The sequence below is a fragment of the Alligator mississippiensis genome, chromosome 9, assembly GCF_030867095.1.
Source record: "Alligator mississippiensis isolate rAllMis1 chromosome 9, rAllMis1, whole genome shotgun sequence".
In the NCBI taxonomy this organism is placed as follows: domain Eukaryota; kingdom Metazoa; phylum Chordata; order Crocodylia; family Alligatoridae; genus Alligator; species Alligator mississippiensis.
Genome location: NC_081832.1, coordinates 9416772 through 9435184, shown reverse-complemented (window position 1 = coordinate 9435184; position 18413 = coordinate 9416772). Strand labels below are relative to the sequence as shown.

Genomic DNA, 18413 nt, shown 5'->3' with positions numbered 1-18413 from the left:
ATCTACCTCGAAACTAACTTCACAAAAACCAAAGGATATAATTGTTCACCTGGAGGTAAATCTCACTATCTGGAGTTGACTCTATTAAATATTCAGCCCTTTCAAAAAAAGAATCTACTTTTACAGTAGAAAATAAAAGTGCCAACTTTGTTTATTTCCTTTGTTTTCTGTATGTCCCCGCACTCTGGCCATACATTATATGTACACTGAGGTACAGCACAGCACAATATTAACACCATTTCTCTTATCTCTAAAGTCAAATATTTGCCCACCAGTGGTACTCCTGGCTGCACAAATATTGATTTTAAAATGTATCAATGCTAATTGGCTTACATACTGAAAAACTATTAGACAAGCATTATACTTCCAAATGGACTATATTAGCAGTCTGAAAAGACTACAGCCTTTGGGCCAATTGTAGAGTCCTACCAGTGAGGCTTATGGTATTTAATATGGAGATGCAATTCCACTGAAACTTGAGATCTCAGCATGCAGTGCTCCATCTCCAAGTATCACTTCAGGATTGGACTGAGGTTGGCTACTGTATATGATCACAGCTATTCACATATGTGTGTGTCATAAAGCCTATACAGCTACTGATACTTCTGCTTTAGCCCATAGTGCTAGGGGAAGGACAACTATTGCACAATGCCTGTTGCCACCATGAAGCTCCAAGTGATAACCAGGAAGTTCTAGGTGATGGCAGATTTATTACAGGATTTAAGATGAGGGCATCTGCCATCTGTACCATTTCATGCATCTCAGGTGCATCCTTCTCACTCCTTGCAAACGGCTCCTCATTTAGGCAAAGTTTGAGTCAACCCTGCTCTGGAATTATCATTCAGATTTTGACTTGAATTTGCAGGCACCCAATCTGTACATCTGGTGGTTTCAGAGCCGCACGTGATGAGGGCTAAAACTAGATACAGTGAACTGGGACCTATAATTATATATTTAAAATAGAATGCTTGTCCTGACAGCATTTTACTCAAATCCGGCTGAGTAAGTCCCAAAGGGTGTGCAATCTATAGCCAACGAATAGAGATCAGGAGGATATCAGCAAACTGCGGCATCCAATTAAAGCAGCTCAGTGAGCTGCATACAAAGCGTGGCAACTTTCATGTCATTTGCATAAACCCATCCACATGTGTGTGTGAAAGGAAGCACGTTAGCTTGCCTCAACTGGGGTCACTAGAAAGAGCTGCAGGAGTAAATAAGGATTTACCCTGGAATCCTTCTCAAGCCATTAAGAAAACAGACTCCAGCAGCCTGGCCCTCTCAATCTAGTTAAGGCTGCCTTGGCCACTCCACTAGGGTCTGTCCACTTAAGCGGCTCTGGTGGCATTGTGATCATCCACATGATTCCAAGCTCAGGGCTTTGAACTGTGTTGCAATCCAGGGTCTTTTGTTGGCTTCACGTCTTTCTTGGTGGTGCAAGAAGCCAGACAGAGCCACTAACAGGTCCTGTACAGGTCCACTCCCTCGTGGATTCTGCAAGGTAACTCATTCCGTGTGGAGGAGCAAGAGGGAAGAAGAAGGAGGGAGCATGGCAGCAGGCCAGATGAGATCTGATGGGGCACAGTAAAAGTCCTACTCATAGGACATAGGTTCTGAGTGAGCCCTTTCCAGCTGATTTCCAAACCTCCTGACACTTAAATTCACACTGCAACAAAGGCTGGATCTAGAGCCACTTACTTCCCCTGCCCTGCCCAAAGCCACCTGCCAGCAGGGCCATATGCGCCCCTTGTTGCTACCTGCCCCACCACAGCCTATTCTCTCCTGTCCCCACCAGAGGCTGTGGTGCCATTGGGTCCATCTCTTTGCTTTTGCCAGCAGAGAAACCAGCTTCCTTCCACCCCATCCCACTCCAGACACTTGCCCCAAACTCAGATCCTTTGCCCCAGGCTGTCCCAGACCTGTGCAGGCTGCCCCGGGCTGGGCTCGGACACTCACCCAGGTTCACGAAGCTCATGACCATGTCTGCCTCGGTGAGGAAGTTGCTGTCCTGCAGGCTGGCCAGGGGGGGGCCCTGGGTGCTGAAGATGGGCTTGTAAGGGTAGGAGAAGCCCTCTCCCTCCTCCCCCGCCGCCCCGGCCGCCTCCTCCACCGACATGGCATTGTAGAGATCCAGCATGAACATGGGGGCTGAGTTCTGCTTGCCGTGCAGATGGGGCCGGGGCCGGTGCGGCAAGCCCAGGATGGAGAGGATCTCCCGCTGCATCTCCCGGCGCTCCTGGCTCCGCAGCCGCCGGTGGATGAAGCTGGAGTGCACCTCATTGTCCAAGGTGAAGTCCGCCAGGATGCAGCGCAGCCACAAGCACGAGAGGACCAGCAGCCGGGAGGCAGGCTGCCCGGGCCACGCGGCGCGCATCTCTCCTGCACGGAGGGGAGATGAAGAGACCCACGGGGCTGCTGAGCAGGAATAAATACTTTACCATGAAAGACAGCTGGAGAGGGGGAAAGTGCCTGCCCCGCAAAGCTCTGATCACTTGGCTAGAGGGCAGCCCTGCAGCTCAGGCTTCAGCAAACTCATGATAAAAGTTTGCCTCTGGGGGGGGGAGGTGGTTTAGTTTGTAAAATCCATGAGATAAATAGCAAGGATCACTCCTGAGTGGTGCTTTCCACTCCCTTTCCCCTCTTTCTTTAGGGTCTGATTTCTTTCTCTCTCTCTCTCTCTCTCCCTCTTCACTTCTCACAAGTGTTTGAAATGCTGCTTTACAGACAGGCAGCAGGAGGTTGTATCTGGTGGGAGGAGCAGGCAGCACAACTCAACACCCTCCCTCGCTTGCTCTCTGCTCGCTCTCTCTCTCCAAACTGCTTAGAGAAGAAAATCCGTGTTACTGCCTAGAGGAGGAACATCTGATCAGGTTGCTTTTCAGGATGTTTATGGAGGCTTCTGGCTTAGAAGAAAGGGTGAGCCATTCCCAAGTAGTTAAATTAATGTAAACATGATTAAGGGGAAGGCAGTGCTGGGGGAGGGCTGTTTAGTGGAGGGGAGGGGGGGTATGCATATATAAAACAAAATAAACTAAGCAGTGCAGTGGGGCAGAGCCTGCCCAGAAGGCAAAAGACCAATACAGGCATGCATTTAAAATGTAATGATACCAGTAGGAAAGGTAGCCCAAGGTCGCTTGTACCCACAGGCGGTCGGGGGGGATGTGAGTGGAGAAGTGTTAAAGAAGGCCAGGAGGTTATGGGTTAATAGGTGAAAGTTTAAAACAATACAGGATACCAGTGACATGGCCCCGGACCCATCAGCTTGTGCGCACAGCTAGTGTTTGTCACAGTCTGTCTCCCTCTCATCTCCTCCCCTCTCTTTTCCTTCCATTGTTAGCTACACTCACTTGTTGCATCTTGTCCAGGATGGGGTTATCAGCCCTTTGGAGCAGGGGCTGTCTCTTACTAAGTGTCCCTACAATGTCTGGAAGAATAGAGCCCAATCCTGGCTGAGCCCTGCCAGCTCTACCATAACACAAAGGAGAAATAAATGACAGCATTCAGCAGTAATCTCTTGAGAGGAGAGGACCGGAAATAATTCAGACTATATGTTGATTTTTTGATTCAGCCCTGGCGGGAAGAGTGAAAGGAGAGGAGGGAAAAGAGGTTGTTTCCACTGCCTTGACATGCTCGTAGTCTTTGATGCTTCCTGATGAGCCTTGCCATGCCCAGAAGTCTGAACACCTGGTCCCACCTGCCTTCTGCACCCAGAAATGAATAGTTATTCATTTTTATTTATTTATTCAGTTTATACAATGCCAATTTATATGCTGCCCTTCCCAATAAAGGCTCAGGCTGGCTACAATAAAAGAACACTCCGCATTTATACAGACCAGTGTATCCTAAAAGTGTTGTGCAAACAGTGAGTAGCTTGTTATAAGAGCTGGGTGAAGGAGGCACTCTTTGCTTTTTAACAGAGGAGAAAGTGAGAGACAGAACTGGAGTGGTCCATTTTTAGACCACATTGAGAAAGGGGGAGAGTCCGTTAGGAGCCTAGCTGCCAGGCCCTTCCTCATTCTTCTGCTGCTTTTCAAAGGGGTGGCAAGAATCTTTTATAGCTCTAGAGAAGCACTGCCAGCCTGCCTGGGGGGCAGGAGAAGGACTGGAGGTGACAGGTGGTTTGCCCCGTCATCTCTTGCTGGCTCCCAATACAAACAGAAGCCATGATTTAAGGCTTCAGGTGTGTGTGTTGGAAGAGCCTTGTTCAATTCCCAGCTCTGCCACCAATCCCTTATGTGACATTAGCCTATCATTTAGCCTTTCTCTGCTTCCCATCTCTGTCCTAAAATGGGAATACTAGTATTTCCCTGGCTCATAGACTGGTAAGGCTACCTATATTTAAGTATTGTGAGTCACCCAGGTACTATGGTGATGCTATCCATAGAAGTGTCTAAGATAGTGGTAATACAGATATACCACCATGATATCCAGAAGGGGCCTTCTAGAGTCCCTTCACATGAATTAGCTGTGATTGCAACTGCATACAATAATAAAATACCAGCTTATTTTGTGTATCATCATTTGTACAAACCCTGGATTTGTTCCTAAGTGGTAATGCCAAAACATTTCTAAGAATTGCGGCCTTCGTGTTTGAAAACATATAACTGGCATGGATTTCAACACAAAAGGGTGTTTTGTTTCCTTGGTGCATTTGACAGTGATTGGGCCTAGTCTCTCCCCTCTGTCCGTTCCTCCTGCTGTTGCCTTATGTGCAGGCCTTTCACCCAACAAACCAGGGAGAAAAACATATTGAAATTAAAATACTATACAATAGATGAAGATTATAGAAATGGACAAGGAGCCTTAAGAGCAGGTATATTTCTAGAAACCATATATAGGGCAATTTTCAAGTTAACAACATCCCCTTAAAAAGCACTGCTTGTTTGGGGGAAAGGGAAGATACTCAGTTCTTCTGAACTGGAAGATTTGGGCTCTGGAAAAATCTTCAGGTAGCTGATTTCTGGGATTGATTGTGTCATTTTTTATGGGAGACAAATTTTGAGACTTCTTGGTTTGGCAGGTTCTTCTGGTTCTAGTTATGATTCTTCATTCCCTACTTAACTTCCCCCTAGCTTCAGTTGGTTAAGTTGCCTTGTGGGGGTTAAGATCAAGCAGTGTATTGTGTATCAGCTTAATAATTGTCCTTTCCCCAGGTGTAGTGAGTGACAGGGCCGTCTCTCACACTTGCATGGAAATGGATCCAATCTTTTAATAATCTTTTTCATTGCTATTTTGTATGGCTTTATTCTTTACTTCCTGGCCTAAACTGTGGACCAACATACCTGGTTTGACAGGCTCAGAATCAAGTAGAGAGAGGATATTGTGGGATCTGGCATAAGCAATAAACTTTTTATGAAAGGGGATTATTATAAGTATCAGAGAACCAAACTTTTTCTTTGAAGCTGCTGCAGGTAATTTCTCCACATGCTGTTCTACAAAAATGTCTGGCTTGTGATTGTTGAGACAGACTGCTAAATACAATCTGCTGAAATAGATACATGACAGATATGCCTAAGAGTGAGTTTGCCACTGTTATATACCAGGTGCCAGAGGCATTCTTTGTGAGTGAGGGTTGAGAACAGCAAAAAACCACTCTTGAAAAACCACTCATAGAGCAGTAGTTTTCAACCTTTTTTCATTTTCAGATCCCTAAAAAAATTTTAATGGCAGTGCGGTATGGTAAGTGTGGGTATTCACACATTTCTGATTGATCATAGTCATCTTTCCTGGACCCCTTAGATGTAGTCTGCAGACCCCCAGGGGTCCGCAGAACACAGGTTGAAAACCACTGTCTTAGAGAATTGATTTCTCAATTACATGTTGACTTCAGTGAGGCTGTTGGGTGCAACCAAGAGTATGTCCCAGTATGTCCCACTGTGTGCAATATAGCATGATGGAGTGAGATGGGGTCAACATTTAGCTGCGAACATGGATTTTACACATACATGCTGCAATTAGAGGATATTGTCTATGCCATAATTTCTGATTCTAATGTTTCTTCCATCATATTTTGCATACTGCTTGACCTCATTTATTGGTGCTCTCAGGGTCAGCTCCCAAGTACTGTAGACAAATTGCTGAAAATATTGGCAACCCCATGTCATCACCCTCTTTCTCTTCTCTCCCAGGTCAATTAAGAAACCAGTTTTTCCTCTTAACTGCCATCCGCTGCTCCTCCTCCTCCTCCTCCTCCTGCTCCCTGTCAGAGAAGGAGAGTTGAGTGCTGATGATGAAGCAATACCTGGATGTTGGCTGTGGCTGTTTCAGATGATTTCTTTAAAAAAATAACTGAGTGCTTCTATTTTCATCTTTTGGGTATCTTAGTATTTTGCATGTGTATGATTTGTATATTAGCTATTATTTGTGTTTATGTAGAAATACATGCACTGTTGCTGGATGGAAGTGACTAGTTTAGAAATAAAGGGCCCACTTCTAAAACAAATAAAGTACACACAATTTGTGTGCAATTGCATGTGCCTAATTTGTATGCATTGTTGTCATGGTCATGCATCCAAATTGCCAGATGCATACCAGTGGCTCATTCAGGTCATCAGTATGCAAGATTAACCTAAATGAAGTAAATGTATGTTCAGGTTACACAAATGGTTTCATGCTTAACTTAAAGATTGGACCCAAAGCATCCTGTCTTCCTTCTTTTATTCTGAATAACGTTAAAGCTATTTATTCTTCTTCCTCCTAATTGTTACCTTTGTGGCTTTCATACTTTCTCTTTTCACGCCTATCTGATGTATACAACCAATCCCTCAGAGTATCCTTCCTTTGTCTCTCCAAGTGCTGCACTAAAATGCATGCATCTGGGGAATCTTTTCAGTAATGATTGCATGATCAGCATCTGCATGCCATCTAATCTGGATTTGGTGGGACCCTCCCCATGTGTGACTCTCATCTAAAGAAAAGCCTTATTTTTATAAGATTATACAAACAACTTGCATATTGTATTATGTCATATTGGATTATACTTCTCAAAGTTTCTATTCACTCTCCTTAACAGCATTGTCGTAAATGCATTCGTCAACGTGAAAATAATCACATTACGGATAAGCCAAATGTTAGCACTGTTCCAAGAATTTGAACTGATCTGGATTGGACTTTGCTAAGTATATTATAAAAATTGAACAATGGCTCTCATTGCCCTGGCCTCTTCTAGTCAGAGAAGAGACAGTGATAGAAGTTGTACATTCAGACTTGAAAAATGAATCTACTACTATTGGAAAATTGAATAATAATTGTTAGCAAGAAATTATTTTTAATGATCAGACAGAAGTGGTAACTTCTGAATTCCAAAACTAAAACAGTTCTTCAGGAGAAAATCCTAAGTGTTGCAAACTGCATTCATAAAACAAGCAGAATTTAGTCATACATTTATAAGGCTGGGATAGAAGTTCACGAAATCACTATCAAGTTTTTATAGTAAAGTAATTGCAGTTGCTTTAATAAATTAACAAAAATGTTTTTCTTTTTTTTTTCAAAAGAACTTATCATGCAAGTACTCGGAGGCCCAGACTTGCCAAAGTAACTCCTACCATTTCGTCTATAATTTTGCAGTCTCAGAAGATTACGTATACACTCTTTTGGCTATATTTTTGCAACAAAGGCAAAAATGTGATATTATGTGCAAAAAACAGTCTGTGCATCCAAAACCTGAGTCTCACACTTGTTAAAAAAATGTGCAGGCATTGCTTTCATGTAGCAGATTGTTACTCACAGTCATAGGCTACATTGTGATCCTTTTGAAAATTTGGCTCAAAAATGTTGCTTCATCATACACTTCTATGGTAAAATACAGTCTTTTCATCTTATTCTCCATCATCACACTGTCAAAATTCTTGTTTCATTGCTAAGTAATCTTTTTATTTATATTTAAGTCATTTAATTTAAAAATATATATATTTTTAGTAATTTACTTTTGATAATCACTGCAAATGGAATAATTATACCTTTTCCAGGCAGTTATGTGCAGATTTACTTTGAAACCTGACCTTTGTTCTCAGGGGTTTACAGCAGTAACTGGCTCTAACTTGCGAAACACAATGGGCCAAATGCTGGATGCCTTCACTTTTGCTGTCCAGGCAGGTGCAAAGTAATACCTCAAAAGAACCTTTATTTTGTTCCTCTATTCCAATTGGTACATAAGTGCTTGCATAACCTCTGCACAGCTGCTACACAAACGACTCATGCCACAGGCATTAGTAATCTTAGCAGGGAAGGTTGCATGGAAAATTGGGGTGTGTATGCTAAGTCATATATACTATGCTCTGAGCCTAAAAACCCTCTGCTGATGAAGCAAGGGGTCACTCAAGGCTCTGCATATTGCAGGGCAGGTTTATATGCAACAACTGCACCCCACATTTTCTCTCCTGGTGGAGGTTTATTTTGCTTGTGTGTATGAGCACGCAGGAGCCAGGATTTGGCCCAGTGTTATCTTCATTCACTATCAAATTCTACTTGATTTATGTTTCATTCCCATAGAAACAGTGATTTTAATGGTTTATTTTGAATACGTATTAAAGCTACTCTACCTGGCAGTGAATTCTGAGCTGCCAGCTTTTTGAGCTATGTTGGATTGCAGAGGTGAAGGAGTATAATGTGCGTTTTTGTCTCTGATCCTGTTTCTAAAATAACGTTTTCTAAATATGCAATTGTTTCTATAGAGTCTGTGAACTTATCTAAAAGTAGACTGAAGTCAGGAGTTCATTTGATTTTTCTATAGCCCTGGCCACAAAAATCCCCTCCAGAATTACACAAATGATTATGCTTTGGCCCCAATTCTCCATGGTTTAGGGAATGTTCCAGCTCCCTCTGATTCAGGAAGGAGGTTTGCCACAGTACAAGTGGCCGCATGAAGCAATCTTCCAAAGATCCAGCAGCAGAAGATCATTAACCACAAGGTTTATGCTGGAAGTTTTTAAAATAATATGAACTGGCCAGATGTTCTGCTGGTGTAAATTGGCCTCACTCCATTCATGTCAATGTATTAACATGAATTCACGCTAGCTGAGGAACTAACCTAAGCTATCCTGTTAGCAAAGTAAAGGAGGAGACTATTCTACTGTTAGAATACTTCAGAAGGTGTTCGTTTGTTTGTGGTGTTAGTTTATGCTGCAATCCTGAACGCACAAATATTATCCTACAGTGTCATGAGACCAAAGCTGTAGCTACTGCGGTGGATGTTCCAGTAGATTTTTTTAGTAGGCAACATTTGTGACAAGTAAATAACATTGAGCATGCAGTGGGTTTGCACCATAAATTATATCTTTTCGTCAGTCACCCGGAATCTCTTTTACAGTCCTCTGAACCCCATAGGCAAATATATATTGTTAGACGATTAAGATAATTTTTCAGTTAAGACGTCAAACTGCAAGGAGGACAATGGGAACAAAACCCCTTTTGTTCGGACTAAACTGTTCCTAATGATCCCCTCTATAAACAGTGGCACCAGTGGAGGTCTCAACAAGGCTCCTCATTGAGACCCCTTTCAAAAGGACAAGCAGAGCAGAACATGGGGCAGAAACGCTCTGAGAGTTACTGCACTCCACTCCGCTTTGGTGGTCCAACCACAAGAGAGAATCTGTTGTTGTTTGTTTTTCAAGGCACCTGAGATAATTTAAAAGCATACATTTAAACAATTAGTATCTTATAATGCTGTCTAAATGTTGGGGGAGTTTTGTTCGTTTGTTTAATATGAATTAAGGGACTCAAACAGATTCTTATATATTCCGCCTACATTTTGAATAAGAAGTGGGGGGAGGTGTGTGGAGCCCACCCTCAAGGAAAGGGCAAAAGTTAAGTCCCAAAGGAGCTACGATTTTGGAGATCCTTGCATTTATATTTGGAATTAAATTCTTCCTTTGGGGATATGGTTCTCTGCATAATGAGGTAGAGGCAAGTTTTGCACAAAGCTCCCAGGTTTCTTCTGTTCAGCTTTAGAAAAATTCAAGGCAGAACGATGGTCTTCACCACTAAAGGCCAAGCACATATTCTCAGAGGATACTCTGTATGGGTATAGTTCCATAAAGAGTGTGTCTTCATGCCATTGAGGGTTATGGAAGTTATGAATGACTTTGCAATTAGTCTTTTTTACATTTTGATGTCCTAAATATATCTGAACAATAGAACAGAAGATCTTTCATTAAAACTAAAACCTATTTATAGAATTTCTTCCGTGTATGTAAATAGAAAGTGATAATAGGTCAGACAGTACAAGTCCATACTGATACACATAAAACACTGCTATCTACATGGGTTAGTTGAAACAGCTTGTAAGAGATCATGATGAAAGATGGAACAAGAACATTCATTTTATTCTGTGAAACAGTTTCTGACATGTCCTGGGCAGATTCACAGGATCTTCTAACACCAGTGAGGTTGTGACAGAGCTAAGGGGGTAAAATGGGGATACAATGTGAAATGAGAGTTGGTAGGAAGTGTGCATAGTAATATTGGGCCTTTAGGCAATATCAAGAAAATGAATTGGATATGCCCAGTACATAAGGGGCATCTAAGACAGAGGAGTAATTTGGTAGAATTGACCAGCACTGAGGATTGCAGTGTTGTTTTGGAAAGTGATATGGGAAGCAGAGAAGAAAATATAGTTCTGACTCGTTTGCCCCACTCACTTGAAAGCTGCATTTCTGGTCTGAAGAATTGAAGAGTATTGCAGTACTGTATCAGTTTTATGCATGGGATATCTGTGAACTGGGCCTTTGCAAATCACTGTTCTTCAGTGCGGGGTGGCATTGTTATATGAGGTATATCCTTCTGTTTCATGAATTTCATGTTGTTTCATGCAGGTGTGTGCATGTAATCTGTGTGACACCTATTTGGTTTCAAGGATACAATATTCTCATTATATGTCACGTGTCTGTTTTTCTTCAAAGTCAGAACTCAGATTTTTCTTGTCAACAGTGGACTACAACTGGTTGAAATTTGCTGGCTATTGCTTCAAAGACTCTCTGCTTGGGAATTCCAGGGAGATAGACTGCTAAAACACCTTACTCATCTACAGCAGCTTGAGAGAATTAAGCTATTCAAAACAAAATGAACAAATAGCTTTGTTACCATGTTAATGTCAGCTATGATATATTTTATGTAATTATTTGATTGGTGGGGTGGTTCTCATGTTTAGGAGGTATATGAAAAGATATTTTTATTCATATATTTGTATATATTCTGATTCATATAAAAGCCTATTTGCAGTGTCTAAGACTCTTAACATTAAATGTAAATATACTGATTGATACCTAACAAATCAAGGCATATATAAGAGAAATAAACTTGTCTGCAACTTCCCAAACAAAGTTTCAGCAGATTCATGCTAAGGAGAAAAATGACCTGCAAAGTAGACTTAAAAGTGCTGAGTATTAGGATTGCCTAGAGTAAGAATTAATTTTGTTTAAAAAAAAATCAAAATTTTGACATTTTATTTCAGTTTTGCATTAGAATAAAAATTAGACCTTTCAGTTGTTTTCAGGTTCAAGTCTGTTCTGAGCCACTCTCCACCTCTCACACACCAGAGTCACACACACCGTCAGTCTGTACCCATCACCCCCTCACTTTCTGGTGTTCAGCTGAACGTGAGCTCAAAGACAGCCAAACATACTGGTGAGCTGGATGGTAGCAAAATGTCCTGTTTTTAGACTCAGGTAGTATTGTCACCCTAACCTTACATGCTGTAGAGGACTCAGCAGCTCTACCTGTAGCATGCTTTACATGCTGTAAGTTCACACCTGCCTTACTTGGCAGTAATTTCTTCATGGGTGCATAATGTTGTTCTAAAGCACCGCGGTTAGTGGTCTCACCTTGGAAGTGGAAGAACAGCTGTATGTCCCTGACTGAGAGCGGGCGACTACAACTCTCTTATTGAAGTTTTGTTGAAAAAAAGACTTAACGTTGACAAGCTTTACTTTCAGTGAAATCAGCTAATGTTGAAACCAGTCGTCGCATCTGAAGAATAGAACTACTGTGAATGGGCAACAAATCATGTACCTAAAATGAACAAGAGGCCAAAATATGGCCAAAATATGTACAAAGTAGGTTGAGGGTAGCTATGTTTGATACTAAGCGTGAAGCACAGCTCCAGTCAAAGTATGTATACAGCATCTGTGATGCTTTCAAATTTAATGTTGTCTTTTAGATGGAATACAAAATCAAGTGTCTGGCCACTTAGATCTTTAATATTCCCTGGAATCAGTGTGTTAGTTCTGGTATCCTGGGAAAATTTCAGCTCCAATTCTAATATTTTTCCTTCTCTCAATTCTTTGTATTTTTTATAAATGGCATTCTCCCTCACTGTTATGCAGTGTGACTCAGTGCTGTTATTTGAACTGAAAAGATCATTTATCGTGCCTTTATTTTATGTGTGTTTAATAAAGTGGTAGCTGTCTTAGCTATAACTCATGACTCTAATTCTCATTCTCCAGTGGCGGAACCAGCGATTCAGCATTCCGGTAACATCAGTTCAAAGAGTCATACGAAAGACTCAAATGGATGTCTAAGCATTTTAACTTTTATTATACCTCCCCTCCTATATTTCTCTCTTGGAAAGATAAACTCTGTATTTGAAGAAATGAAAAGTACAAAGCTTCCCTGAACCTTGTAATGTAAAATGTAAAAAAAGTGATGTTATCTATAGAAAGTAGGTTTTAAATGATATCAGCACACATTTAGCATGAAGCATTTCCTATGGTAATGCCTCTCACTTTCCCAGACTTTTACAGGCACCAAGTGGCACACAGGCCACAGACCTCTTTGTAATGTTAATGAATCATCTTAATGGACTACTTTAGCAGAAACATTCATCACCTTTTGTACCACAATGATTTTTTTTTGTTATAGTTAAATGGTTAAGTAGGCAATAAATGCCTATCAGACCAACCACTATGCAGTAGTAATCCACCTCACTATAAATCACTGGTGGATTATTATTGTCCTGTTTAATTAACACTCTGAGGTATTCTATCGTTAGATCGATTTTAACCTTCTATTAAGAGGACATTAACATTTCAAATAAGAAGAAGTGTTTTCATGTGAAAAGTGTTAATCTGGATGACCTGTGACTGGTGGCAAATGAAGGTAAATCAGGATAGGGGGGAGTGGGTGTTGTGATGACTTCTCTCACAGATTTTCACAGAAATTAAAAATCAGAAGAGTTGGATGTCCCAGTGGAACTCCCACTGAAGTCACAGATAATCCTTCTGCTCATTTGTACCAGGTTCTAAATGCCTTTGGTTGTATTTAGCAGTTTAAAAAAGTATTTGACCCCAAAAGCCAGCAACATGGCATTTTTGTGAGTTTCATATGTGTGCATCTGTTTTATGTTTCTCTTTGTAGTGATTTAAGCAGGCCTTGTCATGATGAAATCTCGTACCGTATTTTCCTGCAAGAAAAAAAGGGTGTGGGGGGAAGGGGAGGCTGATCCTGTTGCCCCTCTGTGAACTCTTTTCAGACTTTGCAGCCAGGAGGAGTCAGCTAAGCAGAAAGAACTCCTGGGAAGGAAAGGAACACATAGGCTTATAAAAGGTAGCTCTTTTATAGAAATAATCCTGCAATTATATTTCAGATACAGGTTTCCCTCATTTTATACTGTACGTGCATTCCTGGAAAATGGTACATAACTCAAATTTGCAGAAAGGGAACCCACTTTACAATGTAACAAATAGAAGTATGTTCCACAACCTCAACTGTACTGACCCCCAGACCTATTTCTAACGCTTTTACAATACATTTTTGCTACTCACCAACAGCAGACAGTGCACACCAGCACAGGGTGGTGGTGAATGTTCAGTTGATGTGAAGAGGGGGTGGTGAAGGCATCATTTATGGACCAGAGAGAGGGATAGGAGATAAACTAGCAGGACGCTTAGAAGCCATAATGGGGATGGCAACTACAGAAACACGTGTCGCAGACAACGAGTGTGGAGCACAGATCAACACGAGACTATATTTTGGTGTGTATCACTCCCACAATGCACTGCACAAAGCAGCTGATTGCAGGCTTCCACCACACCAATCACATAAGAGTGAATTTACCTTGCATACAACGAATGTTTGGTATGAAGTGAGTAATCGCAAAAGAGTGAATTTGCACATATAGAACCCGCATAAAGCAAGGGAAACCTGTATAACTCTGGCAGTGGGACTGCAGCTTGCTGCAGGATCACACTCTATTCCACGTTGTGCAAGGGACAAGCATTTTTGTAATTGTTGTACCTGAAAGTTGCTTTTCTGGTTGGTGGGAGAGCAGCAAGGTGACAGATTCATTTGTCTTCTAAAATTCTTTCTTCAATGAGCAAATGCTAGCTATGAGCAAGTAAGCTAAATGCACTCTTTTCTATCTGTAAAATCCAATTTTGCTTTAAAGATAATTTATGTCATTTTCTTCACGCAGACATATTAGCACTAATTGTCAATATTTTTATCTTAAACTCATTTTGCAAATATCACAAACAATAGCTGTTGGAAGTGGATAAATATTAACAGATGATGGATATCTCTATTTACAGTTAAAGAAACTAAGGCAGAAAGGTCAGTCTCCTGGCCAGAGGGAGCACGTGAGTGGCTGACTCCAGGTGTGCTGCAAAATTCTGCAATACACTTCCCTCTCCCTTTTGTATGTATATGTACGGATCTGTTAAATTATGTTCCTGGTGTAGGTTCTTCTTCCAAAAGGAAGAATGAATAGAAGCCATAGATGGAAAAAATAAAACCAAACTTCCCATCTGAATCAAAAGCTACCGAGTAAGGCCAGGTCCTTTAAGATTGAAAGGGCTTATCTTTTGCCAGGTAAATGTGGAGATGCACCATCTTATTTACTATGCTGACCAGAGGCAAAAGCATAGCATTAGCATTTTCAATTAACATTTCAATTACAGTTGCACATTAGTCTGCCTATGCCTATCCTGCAATGATTCACGGCCGACTACGAGTTATCTTAAATGAAACAGTACAGAACAACAAAGGTATGTGTCCAAAACAAAAGTACATGAATTCAGGAGAAATTGTTGCTTTCATTCTAGAATTTAAAATAACTTAAATGAGGGAAAACAATGTGTGATGCACATACTATTAATGCCACAGTTTGTTGTGAATCACTTAACACGGATACACAAAACCCACAAAAAGTTTCAAGTGTAGACATGCCCTAAGAATAACCCCTTTCATTCCCCATAGACACACCTAATTAATTAAATTAATCATTCCCTAGCTGTAAGCCCCAGGGTTCAGTCTTTTCTGGAGCAAACACAGTGCATTATTCAACATTTTCACTTATACAACTTGGTCAGCCAAGCCTTCATGTCTGCTCACATAGTAGGACATCTAGCCAGGATTTTCCACAGAACTCCTCACATCTTTGGAAGATAGGTGCTGAATTTATGAATAGATGATATTCCATGGTCATTTTAGATTACATTCTTGTGCTAGTTTCCACAGCATAGAGAGTTAAATTCTAATACAGTCTCTGCATCTATATTCCCTGTAACTGCCTGTGAGAAGTGGTGGCTGAATGGATGCTGAATGACTTACACACTCCAGTGACATTTCTTTGTGATGCATCATCAACGAGTCAGCTGCACAAGCTGTCCACTGCTGCCGTAAAGATTAAATAGCTGAAGCAGTTCACACGTAGATCAAATTGTCTATCATCTATTTTATGTTGATCATACCCAAAGCAATGGTGAAGGCTGGGTAGTGAAAAGATGGGACATTTGCTTATTTTTTCCTTTGCTTTGACCTTCTCAGGAGCTAAATTTTCACCTCAGATCCCATGCACTGAAATCAATGGGATGTTAGTGAGAGTAAAATTGTGTCATGTATGGCCATATATTCATGCATTTAAGAAGTTAATTTTCAGTCACTGGTTGCAGTGACATAGCTGACCTATGTTTATATTTGTAGGAAGATTTAGTTCCTTCCACCTAGCAATTCCCCCTTGCCCTCCTGTGAGTTTCATTGCTTGTGCCCTGTCCAACTCTTGCTCTTAGCTCCAAAGTATAGTCTTTTAACTACTGTTTTCCTCTATACCCCTGAGAAGTTCTGCCTTTTCTTTCACTTACCTGTGAACCTACTTTCTTCTTCCGTCTCAGGCAATAACTGGTGGCAGTAGCACAGCAGTAGATAAACACACCAGTCCAGGTTCACAACCTGATTGTCAAAATTCTCTCCTCTTTGGTTTGCTCTGGGGACACTGCATGGTCACACCTTCCCTCACTCAGATCAGACCATACTCACAGTTTAGATTTCAATAAAGAAATAGTATGAAAGAGTGCATATAAGTTAGAGATAGGCATACACATTGAATGTCACAGTAAATTATAGAGTACCTGTGTCTTGGGAATATAGATAACTTAACATTGCCCTTATGGGGTCTGATTGAAGTTTTGAGTCAGACCATCTGACTTTCAGTGTATCTGTATCTGTCATTATACACTAATGATTTTTATTGTTGTTGTTATGTTATATAGACAGCAGGTTACCTCTTAAGTGTTACTAAATTTTAAAATCAAAGAAGCCTGGAGGTATTAACAAAGTGTTTGTGTTAAATAAGTACCTTGCGTGGCTTTTATGTGGACTAAATAGGCAAAATTGACCTCTTTGATTCAATAGTGTTTGTGGTTTAATTTCTCAGTGCATAGCATAAAATATTCTGAATAGACTCTTAGATAAATATCTTTATTGATGTAATGTCTGGACAGCAATATTTATTTAAGTAGCCACTGTTAATTAAGATTCATACTTGGTAGGCTACATCAATGGTTAGATTTTTTTCTGGATAGTTTTCTTTTCTTCCAAATGCAGCTGATTTGCAAGAATAAGAGAAGATGAAATGGGCTGACTGAATTAATGGTAAATTTGAACTGTATAAAAACTTTGAAATGAGTTCTATATAACACATGGCAAAAAGCTTTACTAAGCAGAAAGTTGCACCAACTTTTACTCCTGTCTCTGTTTAAGCCAGGAGAGAATCGAAAGGAGTGACAAATACCAAGATGGTCATTTCTAATTTTAAATTAGACTACCTACCAATTTGAAATCACATTTTTGTTTGTTTTCTCCTCTCTACCTAAAAAGAGTTATAACTAGGGTCTTGTTCCATTAATTTTTAAGCAGTGCTCTTTCCTGACTTCAGTAAATGTTCTGCATAAAACCTAGAGATGCAATATGTTTGCTAGAAAAAAAAAACAGTACTTGCATGTACACACCATTCATTGTCTTCAACAAGAGAAATGTACAGACCTGTATATTGACTGCAAGACAAAGCCCCTTTGTGTCAAATAGAAAATGGATTGTCTGATCCAGAAGTAACAATGTGAAGAAAATTATTTTTTCTTGACTTGCTGAACAGTGGAACGCTGAATGGACGTTGCATACTTCCAGTTAAGTTCTGTGAAATCACTTTATACAGTCCTGCCAGCAATTGTGTAAAGACTCCTCCTTCAGTGCCAGGGTAGAGAGCATAGAGAGCTTGAAATTAAAATGAATGTTTTGATTGACCTGAAATTAATATTAAAAAAAAATGTTAGACCAAAATTTCAAATCTTATTTTTATTTCAAACCAAAATAACATTTTTAAATTACCAACTAGACTGGAAAAATATGTTGTTTTTCTCAACTCAGTCTACAAGTGCCTTGTTTTCTACAAAGTCTTTGAATTAATGGGACTGCACTGATTTACACTAGCTAAAGATCTGCCCCAGAGGCCAAAGAGAGAAACAGTTGTTAAGCACTGCCAGTTAATTATGTTACTGGGGATGCAGACAGAAAAAAGATACCAATCTGAAGGGAAGGGGACTCATCAGCTCTGTTATACCTATTCTTTTACCACAAAAAGGATAAATCACAATAATTTACTCTGAATGAAGCAGGTGGTAAATTATTGCACTTTAGCTTCAACACAAGGTGAGATAGAGCAGACAGACAAAACAGTTACAGTGGATTCAACTGAGGTAAGTCCATCCTCACCCTTTTAAAGTAGTATAGTTGTTTCATCTGTCCATACCTTAAGCCTAAAAATAAATTATCTTAAGAACTAATATTATCCTCAGTCTAATTTAAAAGACTCAGAACTTGATTGAAAGCAATGGTTGTTTTGGTTGAGTACTGTATGCAGGGTCAGATTTTGTTATATACATTACTGGAAAAGTTAAATAACATTTGCTGCAATATTATTGTTGTTAAATTTTATTTAGAAAATATTTAGAATCCCATAGCTAAATGGGAAATGAGTACAAGTATGTTTTTCTTCCTGAGAGCTTAATATAAAACATTTTATACCAATGTTTAAGGCATGTGACCTCAGTTATTGCTGAATATATTATTACTAATGCAAGATGTCACATATCACATTTAAACAAACACCAGATTTCAAATAAAACTAAGGTTTCTCTTAGTTCCAGTAT

General features: G+C 40.3%; 2 protein-coding genes and 1 long non-coding RNA gene across 4 annotated transcripts in view; 2 read left to right on the top strand and 1 right to left on the bottom strand.

Annotated features, from left to right (window-relative positions):
- Window positions 1-2677, bottom strand: part of BMP7 (bone morphogenetic protein 7) — a 54096-nt gene extending 51419 nt beyond the window's left edge. The window contains exon 1 of the mRNA XM_006264700.3: window positions 1954-2677. Within this exon, the coding sequence (XP_006264762.1) occupies window positions 1954-2371 (418 nt within the window). The 5' untranslated portion in view covers window positions 2372-2677. The remainder of the gene's footprint in view (window positions 1-1953) is intronic.
- SPO11 (SPO11 initiator of meiotic double strand breaks) overlaps window positions 1-18413 on the top strand; it is a 236838-nt gene that overhangs the window by 191240 nt on the left and 27185 nt on the right. The gene's annotated exons all lie outside the window — the stretch shown is intronic.
- On the top strand, window positions 2805-12410 carry LOC109282454 (uncharacterized). The gene is made up of 2 exons (XR_002089438.2): window positions 2805-2913; window positions 6126-12410. It is a non-coding gene; the product is annotated as an uncharacterized LOC109282454 (long non-coding RNA).